The sequence below is a fragment of the Centropristis striata genome, chromosome 4 (genome assembly GCF_030273125.1).
Source record: "Centropristis striata isolate RG_2023a ecotype Rhode Island chromosome 4, C.striata_1.0, whole genome shotgun sequence".
Classification (NCBI taxonomy): Eukaryota; Metazoa; Chordata; class Actinopteri; order Perciformes; family Serranidae; genus Centropristis; species Centropristis striata.
Genome location: NC_081520.1, coordinates 1229570 through 1249133, shown reverse-complemented (window position 1 = coordinate 1249133; position 19564 = coordinate 1229570). Strand labels below are relative to the sequence as shown.

Here is a 19564-nt window from a genome sequence, read left to right as displayed (position 1 = left end):
CAGAGAGGAAGCCAAGAGGAGAAACAAAGGGGCAAATCTTTGCCCTTGCTGCATATATTCACACCATGGTGTTGTTTCTAGTGGGGCTAGAAGGCCCTTGACTGAGTCTTTAAATAATTAACTAGTATTATATTGTCATTATCTCCAGCAGAGCTAACCCTGAAGGGGAAGTGTGTATCTGTTTGTCTGTCTGCAGCTAATCTCTCCTCTAATCAGCCGGCTACTGTTTGTTTGCTCATTCATGACTCTCATGGTTGTATTTATTATTAATTCACAAGTTTTGAGAAAAACCCTTTTTCAATGAATGTTGTATCATCATGAGCTGCTGGCTTTCCAGCTAACTACACAATGTTTGACTTGTGCTTTTTATTATTTTATCTCTTTTTTATCCTGCTGTATCTTATTTTATCCTATTTCTATTTTTATTTCTATTCCCCTGTTTTAATTGACTGTTTTTACTGTTTTCAAATGTGTCTTGCTGTTTTTAATGTGCATGTAAAGCACTTTGAATTACCTTGTGTTGAATTGTGCTATACAAATAAACTTGCCTTGCCTTGATAGTTGCCACAATTGATCATCAACTTGTTCAGTTTCATAGCAACGATTTTATCCTGATACTTGAGGCACGATATGATATTATGGCGATTTTAATCATTTTGCGATATGGTGAGTATTGCGATACAACAAATTGTGATTTAACTGTTTAACTGCTTTATCTGTTCACAAAATTGAATTCCACCAAGAACTGTTTTGTAAAATAAGAGAAAATTCTCAGTCTGTTCATCTCTCTTCAGTCTTTTTCCTGTAAAAATTTGGATGAAATGAATTCAGACTGAGGTTGCTTTGAAAACCTCAGATATGTCTAGAATAGAATGCCTTTATTGTCAATATATGCATTAACAACAAGATTAAAAGTCTCCAATTTAGGACCACATATGAAAGTGGGCTCGTTCTGATTTGAAAAAATCTGATTTGTGCCGTTCAGACTGTCATAAGAAAATCGGATCCAAGTCACAAATGAGCAAAAAATTGGATTTGGGTCACATTATCCTGCAGTCTGAACGTAGACTAAAAGTAGCTCAACTGTAGACGGGATGTTGATTCTCAGTATGAGCCAATTTTCCACTTAAATGTGAAATCTTTTACTTTCATTTTGACACAAAAAATATTCCTTAATGCAATGTTAAGTTCCCTTATTGTAAAAAAGAAGACTTCAATGTCTTTTTGGATTAAAAAGCAGGTATAGGTGCAGCAAAATATACTGCTAGTCCACAGAGAAATGCACTCAGCCCCCATTCAGAAAGTGTTCCTTCAAATGAGCCATCTGGAGGTGTAAAGGTGTGATGTTTCAGCTTTACTGTATACTACAGTGTTGTTACACTCATTTCCCAGCTGCAATGATGTAGTGCAGAGATGCTAAGAATATATATCCCTATATATCCGACCAAACACCTTAAATTTACTGTCCGTCCCACGCACACGCCTTAAGACTCTGTGTGAATCAATAGCTCCCAAACTCTGAACGCTCTGCCTGCAGCCTTACAGTCTGACGTATCTGCAGATTCTTTTAAATGTCAACTTAAGACATATCTGTTGAGACAGGCGTTTAGTTGGCTGCATGTACCTGGTCAACTAGACGTCCAGGCTTTAATTATGTTTTCTTGATGTATTGTGTTTTTCTGTGTTTGCCTCTATGTTGTTTTATACCCTTTTATCGCACTTTGTGGTTTTCTTTTTCTGTGAAAAGCGCTTTATAAATAAAATTTACTACTTAGTAAGAAGACACCGACTGTTCAGAGTGGACTGGGCTTTCTCAGGAAGGTGGCTTAAAGAGACATGCACTACAACTAGGGCTGGGCGATATGGCCCTAAAAAGAATATCACGATATTTCAGGCTATTTTTGCGATAACGATATTCTTGACGATATTACGAAATACTTAAAAAGATATAGAAAATATGTTTTTTTAGTCTGTATAAAAAAATAAAAATCTAAAATGTAGTGTGAAGAGTAAATCTCAACAGTTGCCAAATAAAAAAAAAGTATGTGTATGAGCAAATAATAAAAATAACCATTTAGGGGTTTCAGGGGCATATATTAATGACATTTTGTAAAGGAAAATAAAGGTTCTTGTATGTTTTATTTAAGGCATCTTATTTTGACAGTCTTCTTGTAAGTTCTGTGGTCTGTTAACACACTGTCACTAAACACATGCAGCTTTCAAAATAAGAGCACAGAGAGTAAGTAGCTTTTTGTGATTAAAACAACTTTAATTGTTAGCTAATATTAACCTTGCGCCACTACATCAAGAAGTAGGAATGTTGCCAATATCATGATATGCATTTTTTTTTTAACCAAAAGAAAAATATACCGATATTATCGTGAACGATACGATATGGCACACCCCTAACTACAACTGAGTGTTTCAGACAGAGGGTAAATATAGATATATTCAGAGAAATGTATTTTGGGTTATTACTAGAAGATGTTTACATGCTTTAATGTTTAGTCCCAAGTATTGACCTGAAGTTACCCCTTTAAACGAAGCTAGAGATTGTCTAAATATTGTTTCTTCAAGAACATATTTTTCCACTCCAGCTAGATCTTTCAATTAAACCCAAAACAGTGGGAATATTTTTAATAAATCATCATCATCATTAACGCCCAACAGATTATTTTACTGAACCATACTTCCAGGAAGCAACGGGCCATTCTGCATCATGTGCACATAAGCTGCTTGACAGACACACACACACACCTAACACGACGTTTCCCACTATGCGAGGCCAGACGCTGAGCTCAGAGGCACACTGGGACCTGGTCCAGGATCCTCCTCTGCTGGCTGCTGCCCGCCTGCACACACACACACACACACACTCATGGCTCGCAGCCACGGACATGGTGTTCGTGCCTGGCTGTCGGCGACGCCCCCAGCCCGCTCCGCTCTTTGTGCAACATGCAGACTGGAGCGGGGGGGGGGGGGGGGGGGGGTAGTTACTGAGGGCTATTACACAATCTGAAGGGATTTCAGACTTGATTTAGATGACTCTACTAGTTTGAATGATGACATTTAGCAGAGAAATGCAGCAGGGCAAAGACATCATGGAGAAATACAAGCTGACACACGCACACTCTGATCTTTACGCCGACTTCTTGACAGAGTTGAAACAGATATTCCCATTACAGAGAGCTGGATGTAGTTCTGTGAGAGTTTAAGGAAGACTGAGGAGGATTTGAGAGAGTGCGACAGAGGGAGGCGGACTAGAAATAGTCCACACAGAGGATGTTTAAGCTGCTTCCTATTGGTAAACAAAGCAGCAGTCCCTTTCATTGTGGGCTTTTTATAGATCAGTGCATGCAGAAATGTGCACTGCATATCCATTCTCTCTGAAGAAAAAATGACAAATCTGCAAAAGCCTTCCCAGTCTTGCCTTAAGCTCTCAATCCTCCAGGTTTCTGCAGACCAGGTGTTAGTACTGGGGAATTAGCAGCACCAGTTCTCCTTGAGGAGGTCGTTTATATCATTTTCACAACACTTATTATATGATTGTGGCTCTTCCAGAGGGTTGAGAGTTTAGTGAAGGCTGTCAAAATGACTCATCGTCCTGACTCAGACTCCTCTCTCTCTCTCTCTATCTCTCTCTCTCTCTGTTTCTCTCTCTCTGTCTGTCATCAAAACAATTGCACTTTGTAATGGAACTGGACACAAGAACTGCTATGTGACTATATGCACTCAACTCAAGATTTGATATGCCTGCAGACAAATTATGACTGAAAAAGATTCCTTAATTATTTGTCAGATAAAAGACGACATTTCTGAGTTGGGTGTAACTGCAAAACAGAAAAATATGCATTCAGTGCAATGAATAAGCATATTTTACAAATGCATCATTCTCAGGCAGAAGCTGAGATTCCTGCACATTCCCAATGTCCCCTGTTGGTTGTTAGCAATCCAACTGGTGGAGCTTTGCCTCCAGGCAACACCCGCATCACTGCTGAAGCCAAACCGCCGGTCCATCTCACACTCTGTTGAATACCAGTGAAGGTATTCAAAACATGTCTGCCATTAAACAGCTGAATCAATGAAATAAAAAATTAAAGCTAGTAAAACAAGAACATATCTAATTGCACGACCCCTGTTCAGCAGCTTGTCAAATATTACACACTGACTGTATTTTTCAACTGTGTGTGTGTGTCAAGGTTATAATAGTTTTGGATTTTTCATTAGTTTTCGTTGTGAATTTTTGTTTTCAAATTCAGTTAGTTTTAGTTCGTTTTTAGAGTGAGTTTTCTAGTTTTAGTTTAGTTTTTAGTTTTTGAAAATGCTTAGTTTTAGTTTAGTTTTTATTAGTTTTAGTGTTAGTTTTTCGTTTTTTTTGTAATGGGCTATGTGTTGGGTGCCAGATTCAAAGAGGTCATAATAAATTTTGCCTTCATTTCCTTTGGTTTATCATCTCAGCCCCAATAAGGTTATTAACTCTTACAGTTCTGGGTGTTTTGAATTTTGGTTCTAGTGTAAACATCCCAGTCTCAGTAAACATATTCACCATGTGTTGCATGTTCAAATAGAAACACTGAATTATGAATGAAAAAAGTTGACAAAAACAAAAACTAAGGACATTTTCACTATAATTTCAGTTAGTTTTAGTTCGTTTTGTAACCACAAAATACAGTTTCAGTTAATTATCGTTTTTTTAAAAACTCTCGTTTTTATTTTTATTTCAGTTAACGAAAATGTTTTTTCAATTCTAGTTTTCGTTATTTCGTTAGTTTTCGTTAACTATAATAACCTTGGTGTGTGTGTGTGTGTGTGTGTGTGTGTGTGTGTCACTTACGATCTAGTCCGTTGACGTAGCGGATGGATACTTCACAGTGCCCCCACACAGCGCTGACGATGGGATAGAGTCTCTTGCCCTTCAGCCCTCTGAACGCTACTCCCAGGTACTGTCCGTCCACCATGAAGCTCAGCGTCCCTTCGTCCATGTCCAGTATCACTGTCAGAGAGTCTGGAAGCACAAACGACTCGTCCGGCTCCAGGAAACAGGGATACGTGGGCGCCGACGTGGAAACGGGCCGGTTCTTCCCATCGTGGTAGAGTCTGTTCCGACCCAGGTCCCAGCCCCAGGACTCAGAGTCCGAGCCCACCAGGGCCGTGTAGCCCACCGAGTGTAAAGATGCTTCAGCGGTGGCCACGCCCACAACGGCGTGGGTGCCTCTTTGTCTGGCGGGCCAGTGGATCCTCCAGACGTGGAGCCCCCGGGTGTAGCCCACCTTCCCCCGGATGCAGTCCGTGCTCTGAGCCACCGGGTGTCTGTGGAACGTCAGCTTGTCGTCCTCTTTAACGAAGACGTTGAGCGACCGGTCGTCAGGGTTCCAGGCGTGGCGGAGCTGCGTCTCCGAGCTGGCGGCGGGCATGTCCAGCAGTAAGTCCAGTCTGGGGGGCCGGCAGAAATCTGGGCCCCGCAGCTCCCGGCGTACAGGCCGATACGAAGGCTCCCCACGGACATCCACTGACTTGATGCTGCCAGAGATCTTCTGGCCCATGGCTGGGAGGGTCCGAGGGAGGAAGGGGCCGAGGGGAGGGAGATGGATGGAGCGAGGGTGGTAATGAGGGGGCGGAGGGTCCCGACGTTACCTCATGGGCGCAACGGCAACACGGAGGGTCCTCGGTGGGAAGGTGTCTTCACTGTGTTCAGGCAGGCGGCACCACGCTCCTGAAACACACATCATGAAAACATTATGTACAGGTGCATCTCAATACATTAGAATATCAAGAAAAAGTTTTATTTATGCCAGTAATTCAATTCAAAAAGGTGGAAATAACACAATATATACACTACCGGTCAAAAGTTTTAGAACACCCCAATTTTTCATTTTTTTTATTGAAATTCAAGCAGTTCAAGTCAAATGAACAGCTTGAAAGGGTACAAAGGTAAGTGGTGAACTGCCAGAGGTAAATAAAAAAAGGTAAGCTTAACCAAAACTGGAAAATAATGTACATTTCAGAATTATAGAAAAAGGCTTTTTTTCCAAAAAAAAAGGATATGGCTCATTTTTCACCCATGTTGTGTATTAGAAGAGTAGTGACAGAAAAACGTATTTTATTTAAAAATGAATAAAGGAAAACATAAAAATTAAGATGTATGATGATCAAAAACAAACTAATTGAGGAAAACCTGGAATACTGAATGATGAATTATTGCAAAGATATAGAACATTAAAAACTCTGTCGGGTCACTTCAACTCGCGGCCCGCGGGCCAATTGCGGCCCTCAAGACGATATTTTGTGGCCCCCACCTTGATATGAAAGTTTAATGTGGAAAGTCCCTTTAATTACTTATTTTGGTAATTTTGTGTCTCTTTTTTTTTGGTATTTGTGTCTTTTTTAATAATTTTGTGTCTTTTTTTGGTAATTCTGTGTCTTTCTTTGGTTATTTTGTGTCTTTTTTAAATCATTTTGTGTCTTTTTTTCTAATTTTTGGGGGTTTTTTTGGTCATTTTGTGTCTTTTTTGGGTCATTTTGTGTCTTTTTTAAATCATTTTGTGCCTTTTTAAATCACTTTGTGTTTTTTTTTGGTCATTTTGTGTCTTTTTTGGGTCATTTTGTGTCTTTTTTAAATTATTTTGTGTCTTTTTTGGTAATTCTATGTATTTTTTCGTCATTTGGTGTCTTTGCGGCCCCCAGGTAATTTGAGTTTGAGACCCCTGCTTTAGACCCATGTTGCATCAAAGGGTTAAACCTGCAATGACTCATTATTTTGACTGCACTGTTTTTTTTTTCCATTCTCCATGTAGTGCTTGTTGAGATGAGTTACTGGCTCATTTACACATCCAGCAGTTACACAGCAACATTACCATTCATTTAAAGTCGTCGTGTTTCTGGCCACCTGGCAAATGTGTTGAGCTAAGTGACTCTGTGTTAGCTCTGTTTATATGCTGCCTCTAATGCATATTTACACAAGCTGAGAAGATGAGACCAACCTCACACATTCAAACATTTATACCTTAAGTAGTTCAGGCTTTGAGCCTTTTAAAAAGAGCTACAGACTCTCTGACAAACCCTCCCGTGATGAAATACAAACAGAGACATGGAGGGTTTGCAGAAAGTTGCTGCAGACTTCCTCTGAATTTAGTCATGCAGTATGCACTCCCTCTTCTCAGCCAATCCCTTCTTTACCAAACAAATGTGATGCAATCCATATTTTTTATAAAAACGTACATGCAGAGCTTTCACAGTAAGCAAAGGGAGAGCCATAAGCTGCTTCTAAACACGTTTCCCTGTATGTGAAGAGAAGCTGACGTGCTGCACTGACATTACTCTTTGTCCTCTCTCTCCTATATGCACTCACGCTAATGTTTTCCTCTCTCCCCTATAGTTTCTCAGGAAAGGACTCCACATGACTCTTTCAGGGAAAGTACAGAACAGTTACTGGTACTGACCCACAAGGGGAGACTTGAATCACAAAAGATACACAGTGTGTGTGCAGTGGAATACAATTAAGTGGATTAATAGATGAACAACAAGCTAAGCTTTGTGCTTTTGAAGGCAACAAATACAAACAACTTCAACTTGTTCACCTCCTGCGTGTCCGTCACTACATTTTCATGTCTGGAAGACAAAACAAACTGTACATTTTCTTTAAAAGAAATGCCAAAGACACACTGTTTATCGTAGAAAGAAACTGAAAAAACAGGCAGTATTGACAATATCTGAACTTTCCCACAGTCTTTGAATAGATCACAGATTATGAAAGTTTCTATTAGAAAAAATAACCCCAACTGCTACAGACATTTATATTTATTTATTCATATTATAAAATTATTTTTTGCCTCCATACCCCTCTGGATGTAGATAGTTAAATTGTATGTCTTTGGTTTTGTTTTTTCTTTACATATTCATATTATTAAAAAGGGAATGGACAATGAACATTTGGAACAAGAAGCTATTGATACAAAACATTTGGCTCTGTACAATTTTGATACTAACAGCTGTAAATCCATTTGTACTTGTCAATTGTTGTGAAATTTCCTAATAAAAAGATAATTAAAAAAAAGAAAAAATAACTATAACGAAGCTAAAAATTGTATTATTGCTGTCAAAATCACTTTATTCTACATGTCTCATTTAAAATGTTACCAAAAAATAACCATACCCATGTGCACACCAAAAATCTCCAAAAATACAGTTTATCATAAAAAGAAAAACAGTAAAAAAAAAAAACAGGCATTATTGTTGCAATTTGAACTTTCCAACAGTCCTAGAATGAATCATAGGATAAGGAAGTTTCCCATAAATAACCAAAACAAAACTGTCAAAATCGCTTTATTCGACATGTGTCATGTAAAATTTTGCCAAAAATAAACCGTTTGGAGTAACTAAATTTGTTAAAAACATTAAATTCTGCTCCTCAGAGACACTGTGAAGCCATGATCGATTCTGCTGAGACGAACGGTCACTTGACAAATATTCACCGGAAATCTGTTTACACAGAGCTGAGAGGAGTGGACAGGAGAGGCTGTTTACACAGAGCAGAGAGGAGAGGACAGGAGAGTCTGTAAAAATGCAAATAGTTCAATACGTATAGCATGTGGGGACCCAATTTCCCCCAATATTCATGACACTTAAAAAAAAAAGTGTTCTATATAGAAATTCAACCTGTTTTTTCTTGTTTTTATGATAAATGTCATTCTGCACATAATACTCTGAGTCGTTTCCACTTCTAGCCATTATTGTGCTGGCTCCATAGAGCTGCAGGACTTATATATTGTAGTAAAATACAAATGTAAAAAGACCAAAAAATACTCTGCCTTATCCTCTGAACCTCAAGCAATTTCAATCTTGAGTTCTGAGACCCCCAGAGGATTGGTTGACCGTGAGATGGAAACTCGTAAAAGTCTGAATTTCTAAAAACAGCTGAGCATTACATTAGTGGAAGCATTCATCAGTTTAGTTTCTGATCACAAAGAACACTGTCTTTTTTTCTTCAACACATCCTGGTTTCATGTTTCCAGTGTGTTTAAATGTCACTTACTTTATAAATTGTGGAGGTGGAAAGGGACGCAAGCTCGACGAAGACAAACGTGATAAATGGGAAACAGCAACTCAACACACAATCTGGCAGAACGCCATCCATAACAACTAGAAATGACAAGCTCCACATTTCCTATATTCATTATCTCACACCAGACACAACACATTAAGGTCATTTCAGGACAAACGAGAGGAATATTTATCACACAAAAGATTGTAATCACAGTGGTTATTGACCACGTGCGTGGCTGACATTTTGGGAACGTGCTTGTGCAGAATACGTAACATCATAAAAGCCATTACTGCTCATGCACATGCATTTTTCTGGCAATTCCTCAAGCAGAAACTGTCAGAGGGGAAACTCTGGGCCAAACAATTACAAAATGATTTATGGGAATCAGGAGGGCAGGGAGGGAAAACGTGATCAGTGATGTTTCAGATTCAGGCTCCCAGATTCAGTGAAGAATTAATCTCCAATACATAAAGTGACACACAGATGTCTGCAGCAGCCTGGATCACGGAACCTGGTCTCACAGGAATCCGTGAAATAGCCACGGATTTCGCTTAACTCAAAATCCGTGGAATAGCCACGGAATCACTCAAATTTCCGTGAAACTGACACGAATTTCGCTACAATGTAAGTTAATGACAGTCATATCCCGTGGCTATTCCATGGATATTTGTTCCTATTGGTTTGTTCCAAGTCACGTGACTTTCAAGGTCCCGGCGGGCCGAGAACAAAAAACATGGCGGACAGTTCTCTCATTTTTAGTGAAAAAAATCAATATTTTGACTTAGTTTCTGCATAAAAATGGATTTTTATCACATTTCTAGCGAGAAATATATGTTTTATTTTCTAAATCTTCACTCAGTGAATGTACATAATCACTTTGTATGTTGGAATAGCCACGGGATATGACTGGCATTAACTTACATTGTAGCGAAATCCATGTCAGTTTCACGGAAATTTGAGTGATTCTGTGGCTATTCCACGGATTCTGAGTTAAGCAAATCCGTGGCTATTTCACGGATTTCTGTGAGACCATGTTGGTTTGTAAGTTGCTGGAGAAGTAAACAAAGACCGAACGCTGAGGGCAGCGAAATAGATGTCAGCCATGACTTGGAGCAATAAACCAGGGAGGAACAGGTGAATGTTTGGAAAGCGGAAATTACAATCTATCTGCTGCTGCACCGAGAGACAAGTAACATTCACAGCACGGCACTTCACACACAGGTATGGTGCATTCAATAGTGTTAGAACGGCTATGATGCATTCAAGAGCGCGGGACATGAAAAATGACAGAGAAACGAGTTATTAGTGAATGGAACTTAGTTCAATTATCAAGTTAACAAAACATTAACAGTGTGGGCTTTCTAACAACAACAAATCTGTTTATTTGAAGAAGTACCACTGAGGTGATTATGCGGAAAGCATGAAAATGCAAGCAGAGTCTGCACAGCCAGCAACTGCTGCCAGAACACTTAGCATTAGCAGTTCAGCCACTACTAGCTAATAGGGCTGGGCATTATGGGCCAAAACTCATATCCCGGTATTTTAAGGCAGAATGGCGATATACGGAATATATTGGTATCTGAAACAAAATGTGTAAAGTGTTTAGTTTTAACTCAACGACACAAGAAATCGTCAACCTGTTTTATTTAAAGACTTTATCAAATTCAAAACCTTCCATCTTTTGAAGCAATTTGCTTGCAGCATGTTTACCAAACAGCATAATTTTGCTCTTCATCTGCAATCAAAAATACCTCCAAATTACAGAATTTTTCTTACTCTTTAACCAACCAAAATAGTGGTCATAAATTAAGGCAACATCAAAATATATTATATATCGGTATTGTCTCAAATACATATCTTTCTAAATAATAAATATATCAGTATAACTCTTAATATTGATGTACCGCCCAGCCCTACTTGCGGAACAAATCTCTAGTTTCTTTAGTTTTCAGTACAGATTATTTAAAACTGGCAGTTTAAAAACAATGTAAAAAAAATTGTGATTGGACGATATAAAAAGATATATTGCGAATCTTTTTTTTTCTGCCATATCGCCCAGCCCTAATGTCAAGTCTTTCGTGACGTTATTACATGCGTGTATTAAGCTTGTCATAGTAGTGGGCAGCACTGGTCGTATACAACAGTTTCACTGAGGAAATCAGATGTTTCACAAAACTGCCCAAAATTTTGCATTGAAATGAATGGGACGGCCGACAAAAAATTAGCGAAAAAGAATAATTGGAGATTTTCAAACGTCTACTTCTCCGGCATAATTTCACCTAGAGACTCCATTTAAACTTTAAACAGTAGACACAAGTCTTGTGTATTGGTGTATTAATCCACGTTTCGATAGGTCATAGTTTTTTATCAACCCCTGTTTACAGAGTGTCCTGCAGGGCTAAGATACCACAGCAGTCCTTCAATAGAAATAATTGGGCTTAACCAAGAGAAAACATTTAAATTATTATCTGCTTTGCCTGCCCTGCACAGCTTATAAAACAGTATCCAGGTCATTTTTTTTTTTTTTTTTTTGTGTTCGGTGAGATCCTGGCTGCATCAGTGATTAGGGAATCCAGCCAGAGGGCGTTTTGGAGAGGCAGAGAATTGCTCCTGTCAGCCTCTCTGCAAAAACCCTTTGGGAATAGTTGATGTCATCCACATGGAGCTGCTGACATCAAAAAGACACTTCCAGCTGGTGAATATCAAACTTCAAATCAACTTCACCCCAGTGCTTGACCAGCAGGAGAGCCTGAGCCCCTCCTGTGCAGAGACACACACACACACACACACACACACACACAACTGATGGTAACAGATTGGGCCGGTTATCCACAACAAAAACAAAACACGGTTATCTAAAATATATACACACCCCAATTTTTCCAGTTTTTTATTGAAATTCAAGCAGTTCAAGTCAAATGAACAGCTTGAAAGGGTCCAAAGGTAAGTGGTGAACTGCCAGAGGTAAATAAAAAAAGGTAAGCTTAACCAAAACTGGAAAATAATGTACATTTCAGAATTATACAAGTAGGCCTTTTTCAGGGAACAAGAAATGGGTTAACAACTTAACTCTATGGAGTCTTGGGCTATTTTGTCCATTTTTGAATTCTTTTCATGTCTTTGTAAGTCATTTTGTGTCTTTTTTTGGTCATTTTGTGTCTTTTTTTGGTCATTTTGTGTCTGTTTTTGTTCATTTTGTGTCTTTTTTTGGTCATTTTGTGTCTTTTTTTGGTCATTTTGTGTCTTTTTTTAGTCCTTTAGTCCAACATAAAATGTGATTTTGAATCTTTTTTTTACTTTCAAAACACTATCATGCTCAATAAAGAATTTTAAATGTTGCAAATGTGCATTAATTTCAGAGTACACAGAGACATTAAACTGCATCATTTTCAATTCAATTCTGGAAAAGTTGGTGTGTTCTAAAACTTTTGACCAGTAGTGTATATTTGAAGCATGGTGGCTAATAATTTCCCTCTGAAATAACCGTGAGAAAGACAAGATCATTTCAGCACTTTCATGCTGCAGAACTGAATACACTACAAAGAATATTAATTTCTTTTGGAAGTAAGGGGCCCGAGCTCGGGGAGAAGAAGAAGCAATTTCCGCAACAAACATCTGTGAGAACCCTATAGTCATTTGGTTATTTCCTGAAAAGCCCAGCACATTTGGCAAGCCTCACTGCTGACATTAAACACCAGTAATGACTGAACTGCTATGAAAACAAAAAATGATACCCACAAAACAGATTAGAGCAGTAGAGTTCAAATAAATATGCTGACCACATGCTCACGCCAGCACCCACAACAAAGCAACTAGAAGTTGCTCCTTTTAATTGAGCGCTGTGTCCATTGCCAGACAGTGGATCAGGAGTCAAAAGATGACAGTGTTGGCATCCAACTAATAATTAGCAGTCATTAAAATGGCTCTGAAGTCACTGTGCACTGAAAAGAAGCAGACTTGTTACAGTAACACCCATTAACAGGAGTATCTACAAGGTGTAAAGCACAGGAAGTGCAGGATAAGAAGGTGTGGAGCAACAAAAAAACAACTGAAGAATAAAATAATTTGTGACAATGCACAACACCAGAGGCATTTTTAAGCAGAGCAGACTAGAGAGGAGAGGCTGTACGTATACATTTGGAACAATTGAATCAAAAGAAAACAACATTTTCTAAGATAAAATAAAGAACTTAAACTTGTATTTTCCCTTCTCATTTAAATTATTCAACTCTTCCCTCTACTTCATCTCGGTGTTATTCTGCACCAAATCCATGATTGTGCTGTTTCCATAGAGGTGCAGGACAAATATATAATATAACAGTGAGTACAATTGGACCACAGCAAAAACACCCTGAAAGAACTTCAGACAGCATTCAGTGGAGGAGTGAATCAGTGTATCAGCCCCACGATACGATTTTATCCCAATACTTGAGTCACGATACCATACTACTGCAATATTATTGCAATATTATTGCGATTTTATAGCCTGGGTATACCCAGACTGCCTTGCGCGCTCAATTTAATTTCGAACTGCCAAGGGGTCTGGAAACCAGGGAGGTTTCTTAGCCCTGTTTTAGGATCCAATCACAGAGCGGGGAGGGACGGCAAGACGATGATGCGTACTACTCGGCACTTGGAAGCTTGTAGTTTTCTTACGGATCCAACATGGCTGCTGCAGACGCGAAACTCTCTTTAGCTGTAGATGGTGTTTTAAATAGTTTAGAGTGAAAGTTGAAAGGCGAAAGGTCTCTGGGGGCTCCGCTGAGATCACCGGCTCGTAGCCAGATTACCGGCGTTACGGTAGCTGGGCTATTAGCGGTAGCGCTACGCTGCCGTTACGGCGTTAGCGGTAGCTATTAGCCCCGCTACCGTAACGCCGGTGATCTGGCTCCGAGCCGGGGGACAGCGGAGCCCCCAGAGACCCGCAGCAGCTTGTTTATTGCCCATAAAATCAGTGGATGTGTGTGGCTGAATGACATGAGGGGGAATAAAGCGTGAAAATAAATAATCTTGCAGAAAGCGAGAACTGGAGGAGCAAAGCAGCAAACAACACTCTCTCACAGACACACACACAACAAACATCCATCTCTGTTGCTCTACTACGTCATCTGGTATAACTGATCTGATTGGCTAAGAGCTACCTACAGACGCTTTGATAGACATTCTAAGCGTCCAATAAACGGCTCCGGAGGATCCTAAACCACACCTCCTCTACGGAGAAATGCATTGTAGGTTGCCAGACTAGACCTCATTTGAGAATAGTCTGGTGTTAGCCAGGCTAGCATTTTAAGCATTTAGCATTTGGTGAGTATTGCGATACAAATGGACTGCACTTTTTCAACACATGGCTCATTTGAATATTCAATGAGCCATGTGTTGATGCATGTCTGAAGGACGGGGAGTGGGTCGGGTTAGCGTTGTGTTTACTGGAACTTTGACAGGGGCGCAAAGGCCACCTGGGCCGTAAATTGAACATTTTTTCACAGGGTATCAAGGCCAGAGTGTGGGGCAACGACCCGTCGTGGCCGTCAGGAAATTCCCACCCTGTCCCCCACAACTTTCCACTGGAGGCCAGGAAATAAACATAATCCATTATGGCACTTTGCCGCATCGATGCTGAATCGTGCATGCCCCGCATTGCGATGCATCGCCGAATCGATTATTGTTGACACCACTAATGAATCGATATAATATTGGCACACAAAACATTGTGATACTATGCTGTATCGATTTTCCCCCCACCTCGAGCATTCAGAGGTTAAAAAGGTTAGTGAAAGGACAGAATGAGTGAAGGAGACAGTATAAAGGAGAAGTGATGACAGAGGAGAGAAACTCTGATCTGGCAGGTGATGATGGGAACTGATGGAGGGAAAACTGTGAGAAAGACAGAATGAGATCCATCCAGCCCCGCCCCTCTTCAGATTAAGGAAAGCTGAATTTAGTGGAAGGGATTATCCAGCGAGTACAAACCAAGAGCAATCTCTGCTTCATCTCCTCCACTTCTTTAAAAAGTCCAGTGATTTCATGTTTTATGGTCGTGTGACAAGGTCCAACAATTCTGGACCAGTATTTCTGACAATCTATGTGAGATTACAGAGATGCAGATTCCATTTAGTCCAAGATTATTTGTTTTGAGTGAGCATTCAGTTTTGACATTTGACAGTTTGGACAGGATAAACATATTATAAGCTTTGTCTAAACTAGTATTATGATAGGCAGACAAATACTTGTCAGGGGATGGAAGACGGAGGGTGAATCTCTGAGAGACTGGGCTGTTGAGATGTCAAGAGCTGCAGCATTCGAAAAAATGTCATGTAAACCAGCTATTCTCAACCTTGGGGTCGGGACCCCAATTGGGGTCGCGAGATGATATCTGGGGGTCGCCAAATCATTTTGGGAGTCAGCTCTGTCTCCACTGTGTTAAAGTGTTCATGTGTTAATGTGTTTTAGTCTTTTTGGTCACTTAATGTCTTTTTTTTGTCATTTTGTGTGTTTTTTTTAATCATTTTGTGGTCAATTTGTGTGTTTTTTTGATCATTTTGTGGTCAATTTGTGTCTTTTTTTGATCATTTTGTGGTCAATTTGTGTCTTTTTTTGATCATTTTGTGGTCAATTTGTGATTTTTGGGGTAATTTTGTGTCTTTTTTGGTCATTTTGTGTCTTTTTTGGTCATTTTGTTTCCTTTTTTTGGTCATTTTGTGTCTTTTTGTGGTCATTTTGTTTCTTTTTTTGGGTGATCTGAACTGTGCGTGTGAGATTGTGTTCAGTGAGTGGGGGTCGTGGACAACATGCATGTTAAATTGGGGGTCGCGACTCAAAAAGGTTGAGAACTACTGATGTAAACAACTGGGTAGACTGGATCTACACGCTTTCTAAAAGGGCCCTGAAGGGGTTATATAGTGGAGAGACGTTAGTTGTTGTTTTGTTTTTTCAATTTTTTTTTCTGATTAAGTAATTGAGATGATTATGAGAAATGATTGTAACCAGAAAAGGATTAGCACTGATGGTGATTGGTTGTTGTTGTTGTTGTTGTTGTTGGGGGGTCGGGGGGTGTATTTTTTATTTTTATTTTATTTTTTACTGTATTGTTGTACAATGAAAATGGAAAATAAAAAATGTTAATCACAAAAAAAAAAGTCCAGTGATTTCTGTGCTGCTCGGTGCAAAGAGAAGCCACATTACTTTTTTTTTTTTTAAAAAGGACTTGACCAGAATTCACGGCACAAACTTGTTATGTGGAGCGAAGGAGGAAGTGACATGAAGAGGGCCGCTGCCGGCATGACAGCCATTGTTGGCGTATCAAACATGCACAGCCCGTCTTAACACAAGCAACCCCCACACACACACACACAGACACACACACACACACACACACACACACAAGTCTGTAGGGCACACAAATGCAGACTGGAAATGCAGGGACTTTGAAGTTTCACCCACTCAAGCAAACACACAGTTATCAGCACATCAGCGTTGAACATCAGCTGGGGGCAATGACGACATGCATAGCCTACGTAGCCTACACAAGCTCTCAGCTGCTCAATGACAAACTGATATGCTGGCCTAGTGTCCATTAAGGGGACCAATACATGAACGCACACTGGACAATGAGTGTGACCTTTACACTCTCACTTGGTATTTGTGTTTTCAGATTCCAGTTACGTTTTCCCTAGTTTTAAAAATAGCTCTGAACGCTCTGAATCCCACCATTAGATTGAAATGTACGTTTTCTATAATAGATCACCAAATGTACCCCCACTATCATAGAAAGAAACTGTAAAAAAATAAAAAAATAAATAGGCATTAGGGGTGCACCAATTGCAATTTTCTGGCCGATCACCGATTTTTAAAAAGCCTGACCTGCCGATTCCGATTTTGGCCGATACCGATTTTTTTAAAACTCTGAACTAACTGAACCTTCAATGTTTGAATCTTATTTTACTGAAAACAATAACACAGCAGTATTTTTCTTTAACAAATAAAGGAAATCACAATGTCTGAGGTAGTTAATAAAATACTGAACTTAAAATAAATAGCAACAATTTACAGGACAAACTAACAAAAGAACTGCAACCATAAATAAAGTGTCCTGAGTGTTTGGTTTCATTATAGTACAACATACATACAACTAGGGATGGGCATCGATTTTCGAATATTCGAATAGTCATTAAATCAAAAAAATCGAATAGTTCATCATATCTGGAAGGAAAAAAAGTTGTATTACTGGTGACTTTGAGGGACATAGAATGAAAAATAAGTTAGGGAAGTTTTGGTTAGAAAACATTTAACAAAACAAAGCTTAAACTTGTGACGTTTCTATTAAAATTAATTCTACATAGCACAAAAATAACCCATTTGCTGTTGTATATTGTTGAGTTTTGTACTTATATTATCCCAAATGTATCCAACAACTTTCAAATCAAGAGAAAGAGAAATTTTAATGGTTGCTTATCAATGGCATCATATATCCCCCTTGTGCATGCATCAGCATTGTGGTTGTCATAAATTGATTTTTTTATTTAATTTTAAGCCAAATTTTTATAATAAACTTTTTACATTTTGGTTGTTTTTAAACCATGTTTTAACCTGGTAAAGGACTTAAGTCATTGGACTTCTGGATCTTCCAGCATGCTTTTGCTATCGTTTTGCTTGAGAGAGAGAAAGAAAATTACAAATTGTGCTTTAATCATTTCTGACATGAACTCAATAACATAAAAAGAAAACACTACTATCAGTAACAAGAGGATGATGAATAAATATTTAGGGACTGTAGTACAGAGAACAGACATCTGAAGTAGCCCAAAGTATAAAACAAAGCATAAAATATTAATAGTTGTTGAATTCTGACATGAAGCCTTGCAATACATTTTAATATTAGCTGCTGCTCTTTCTCACAAGCGTGCATGTTTTCTCTTTTTACAAGCAAAAACACACACAAGCTGACAGCTCCGGAGCAGAGCAAAGCTAAACAAAAACTACAGTGTCAGGTGCAACTTGTTAACAGACATGTTGCTTATTTGTATTCTGAGCAGATAACAAGACAGTTATGCCATTTTCCCCCTCACAGTTGTGTGAAAAGGTTTGTTTTTTACAGCAATGTTGGGTCTTCAGGTTCACTCTTTGGGACTACAAATCCAGACTGCTAATTAATTCTTTCATCCTGCACAGGAACAGCATGTACCTGCATACCAGTGGTCAACTAGGCGAAGCTTTTATGTGTGTTTAAGGGCAATGTGAGGACATGAAGAGCACTTATCAGTCAGCCATTGTCTGGCACAGCCCCAAATCACCCAACGGCTTAAAGTCCACCTTAAAAAATGCAAACACTCTTGAGATACTGTGAAATTCAGTCAATCCAAAACTGTGATCTAATTTTGACACAATCCTCCAACGGCTGATGTAGGGATGGGTACCGAATTTGGTACTTTTATAGGTACCGACCGAATTTCGTCGATACTACCGAGTACCGATTCATGTAAAATCAAACGGTACCATGTTTCGGTACCTTAACGGCGTTACCTTTAAACCGATCATTGATTTCAACCTGTTTTCATTTAACGTCTTTGATTAACAAGCGTGCTGACGATCTTTTTTATTTTTTTATTTATCTCCTCGTCTGGTCCTGTCTGCTCACCGCGGCCACTAGCTGCTGCCCTCTTCCACCCCGGCGCAGAGACGAACAGCCGGCTCTAGGCCTGCTAGCCGCTAGCTGCTATCTCTCTAATGTCTCTACCCGGGCTTGGCCTTCGTCTGCCTCCAGATTGGACCTTCCTTACTCCGTTTGCTCTCTCCATTCTTCTGTAGACCAGTCATTAACAGCTAGCAGCTAGCTGCTGCATCTCTGGTCCTCCGCTAATACTCCGCTCTTAGACTCAGGAATATTACCTGCCACTTTACTCCAAACTGCCTCGCTGAAATTAAATCCCTCGGACTCCTGCGTCATCCTCGATATGTGCACAGAGCAGCCCGACTCAACTTTGTTTATTCCAACCATGCCACGCCCACAATACTGTCTGACCGGTGCTGCGCCGCACAGCTACGACGTCATCACAACAAATCACACGTGCACTTGCAACCTTTTTTGCCACCTGAGAGCTCCTCTGCATTCTTTGATAACACTCCAACCTTCATGTTACAAAATGCACGTTCGCTCAACAATAAAGCACTGTCCATCCTGGATTTTATATTGTTTTGATATATTTTTTAAGTTTATATTTTGAGAAATAAATATGTTGAATTGAAAAAATTAGATTTTATTATTAAACAAATTAACATTTATTACCACATAAACAAACAAAAAAGTACCGAAAATTGGTACCGTTGGGTACCGGTACCGATTCCCAGGTACCGAGTATCGGTACCGTATCGGTTCAAATGTGAAAGGTACCCATCCCTACTTGAGATACTGTGAAATTGTTGGTCGTCAATCCAAAACTGTGATCTAATTTTGACACAATCCTCCAACGGCTGATGGGAGTTAATGACACGCCTCTGCTTGCATCATCAAGGCAGTATGACTCA

At 39.5% G+C, this 19564-nt stretch overlaps 1 protein-coding gene across 3 annotated transcripts in view; it reads right to left on the bottom strand.

Moving 5' to 3' along the window:
• Positions 1-19564, bottom strand: part of LOC131970613 (SPRY domain-containing SOCS box protein 4-like) — a 90858-nt gene that overhangs the window by 22700 nt on the left and 48594 nt on the right. For all 3 annotated transcript variants that reach the window (XM_059332044.1, XM_059332047.1, XM_059332046.1), the window contains one exon: positions 4835-5713. In XM_059332044.1, the coding sequence (XP_059188027.1) occupies positions 4835-5543 (709 nt within the window). In that variant the 5' untranslated portion in view covers positions 5544-5713. The remainder of the gene's footprint in view (positions 1-4834; positions 5714-19564) is intronic.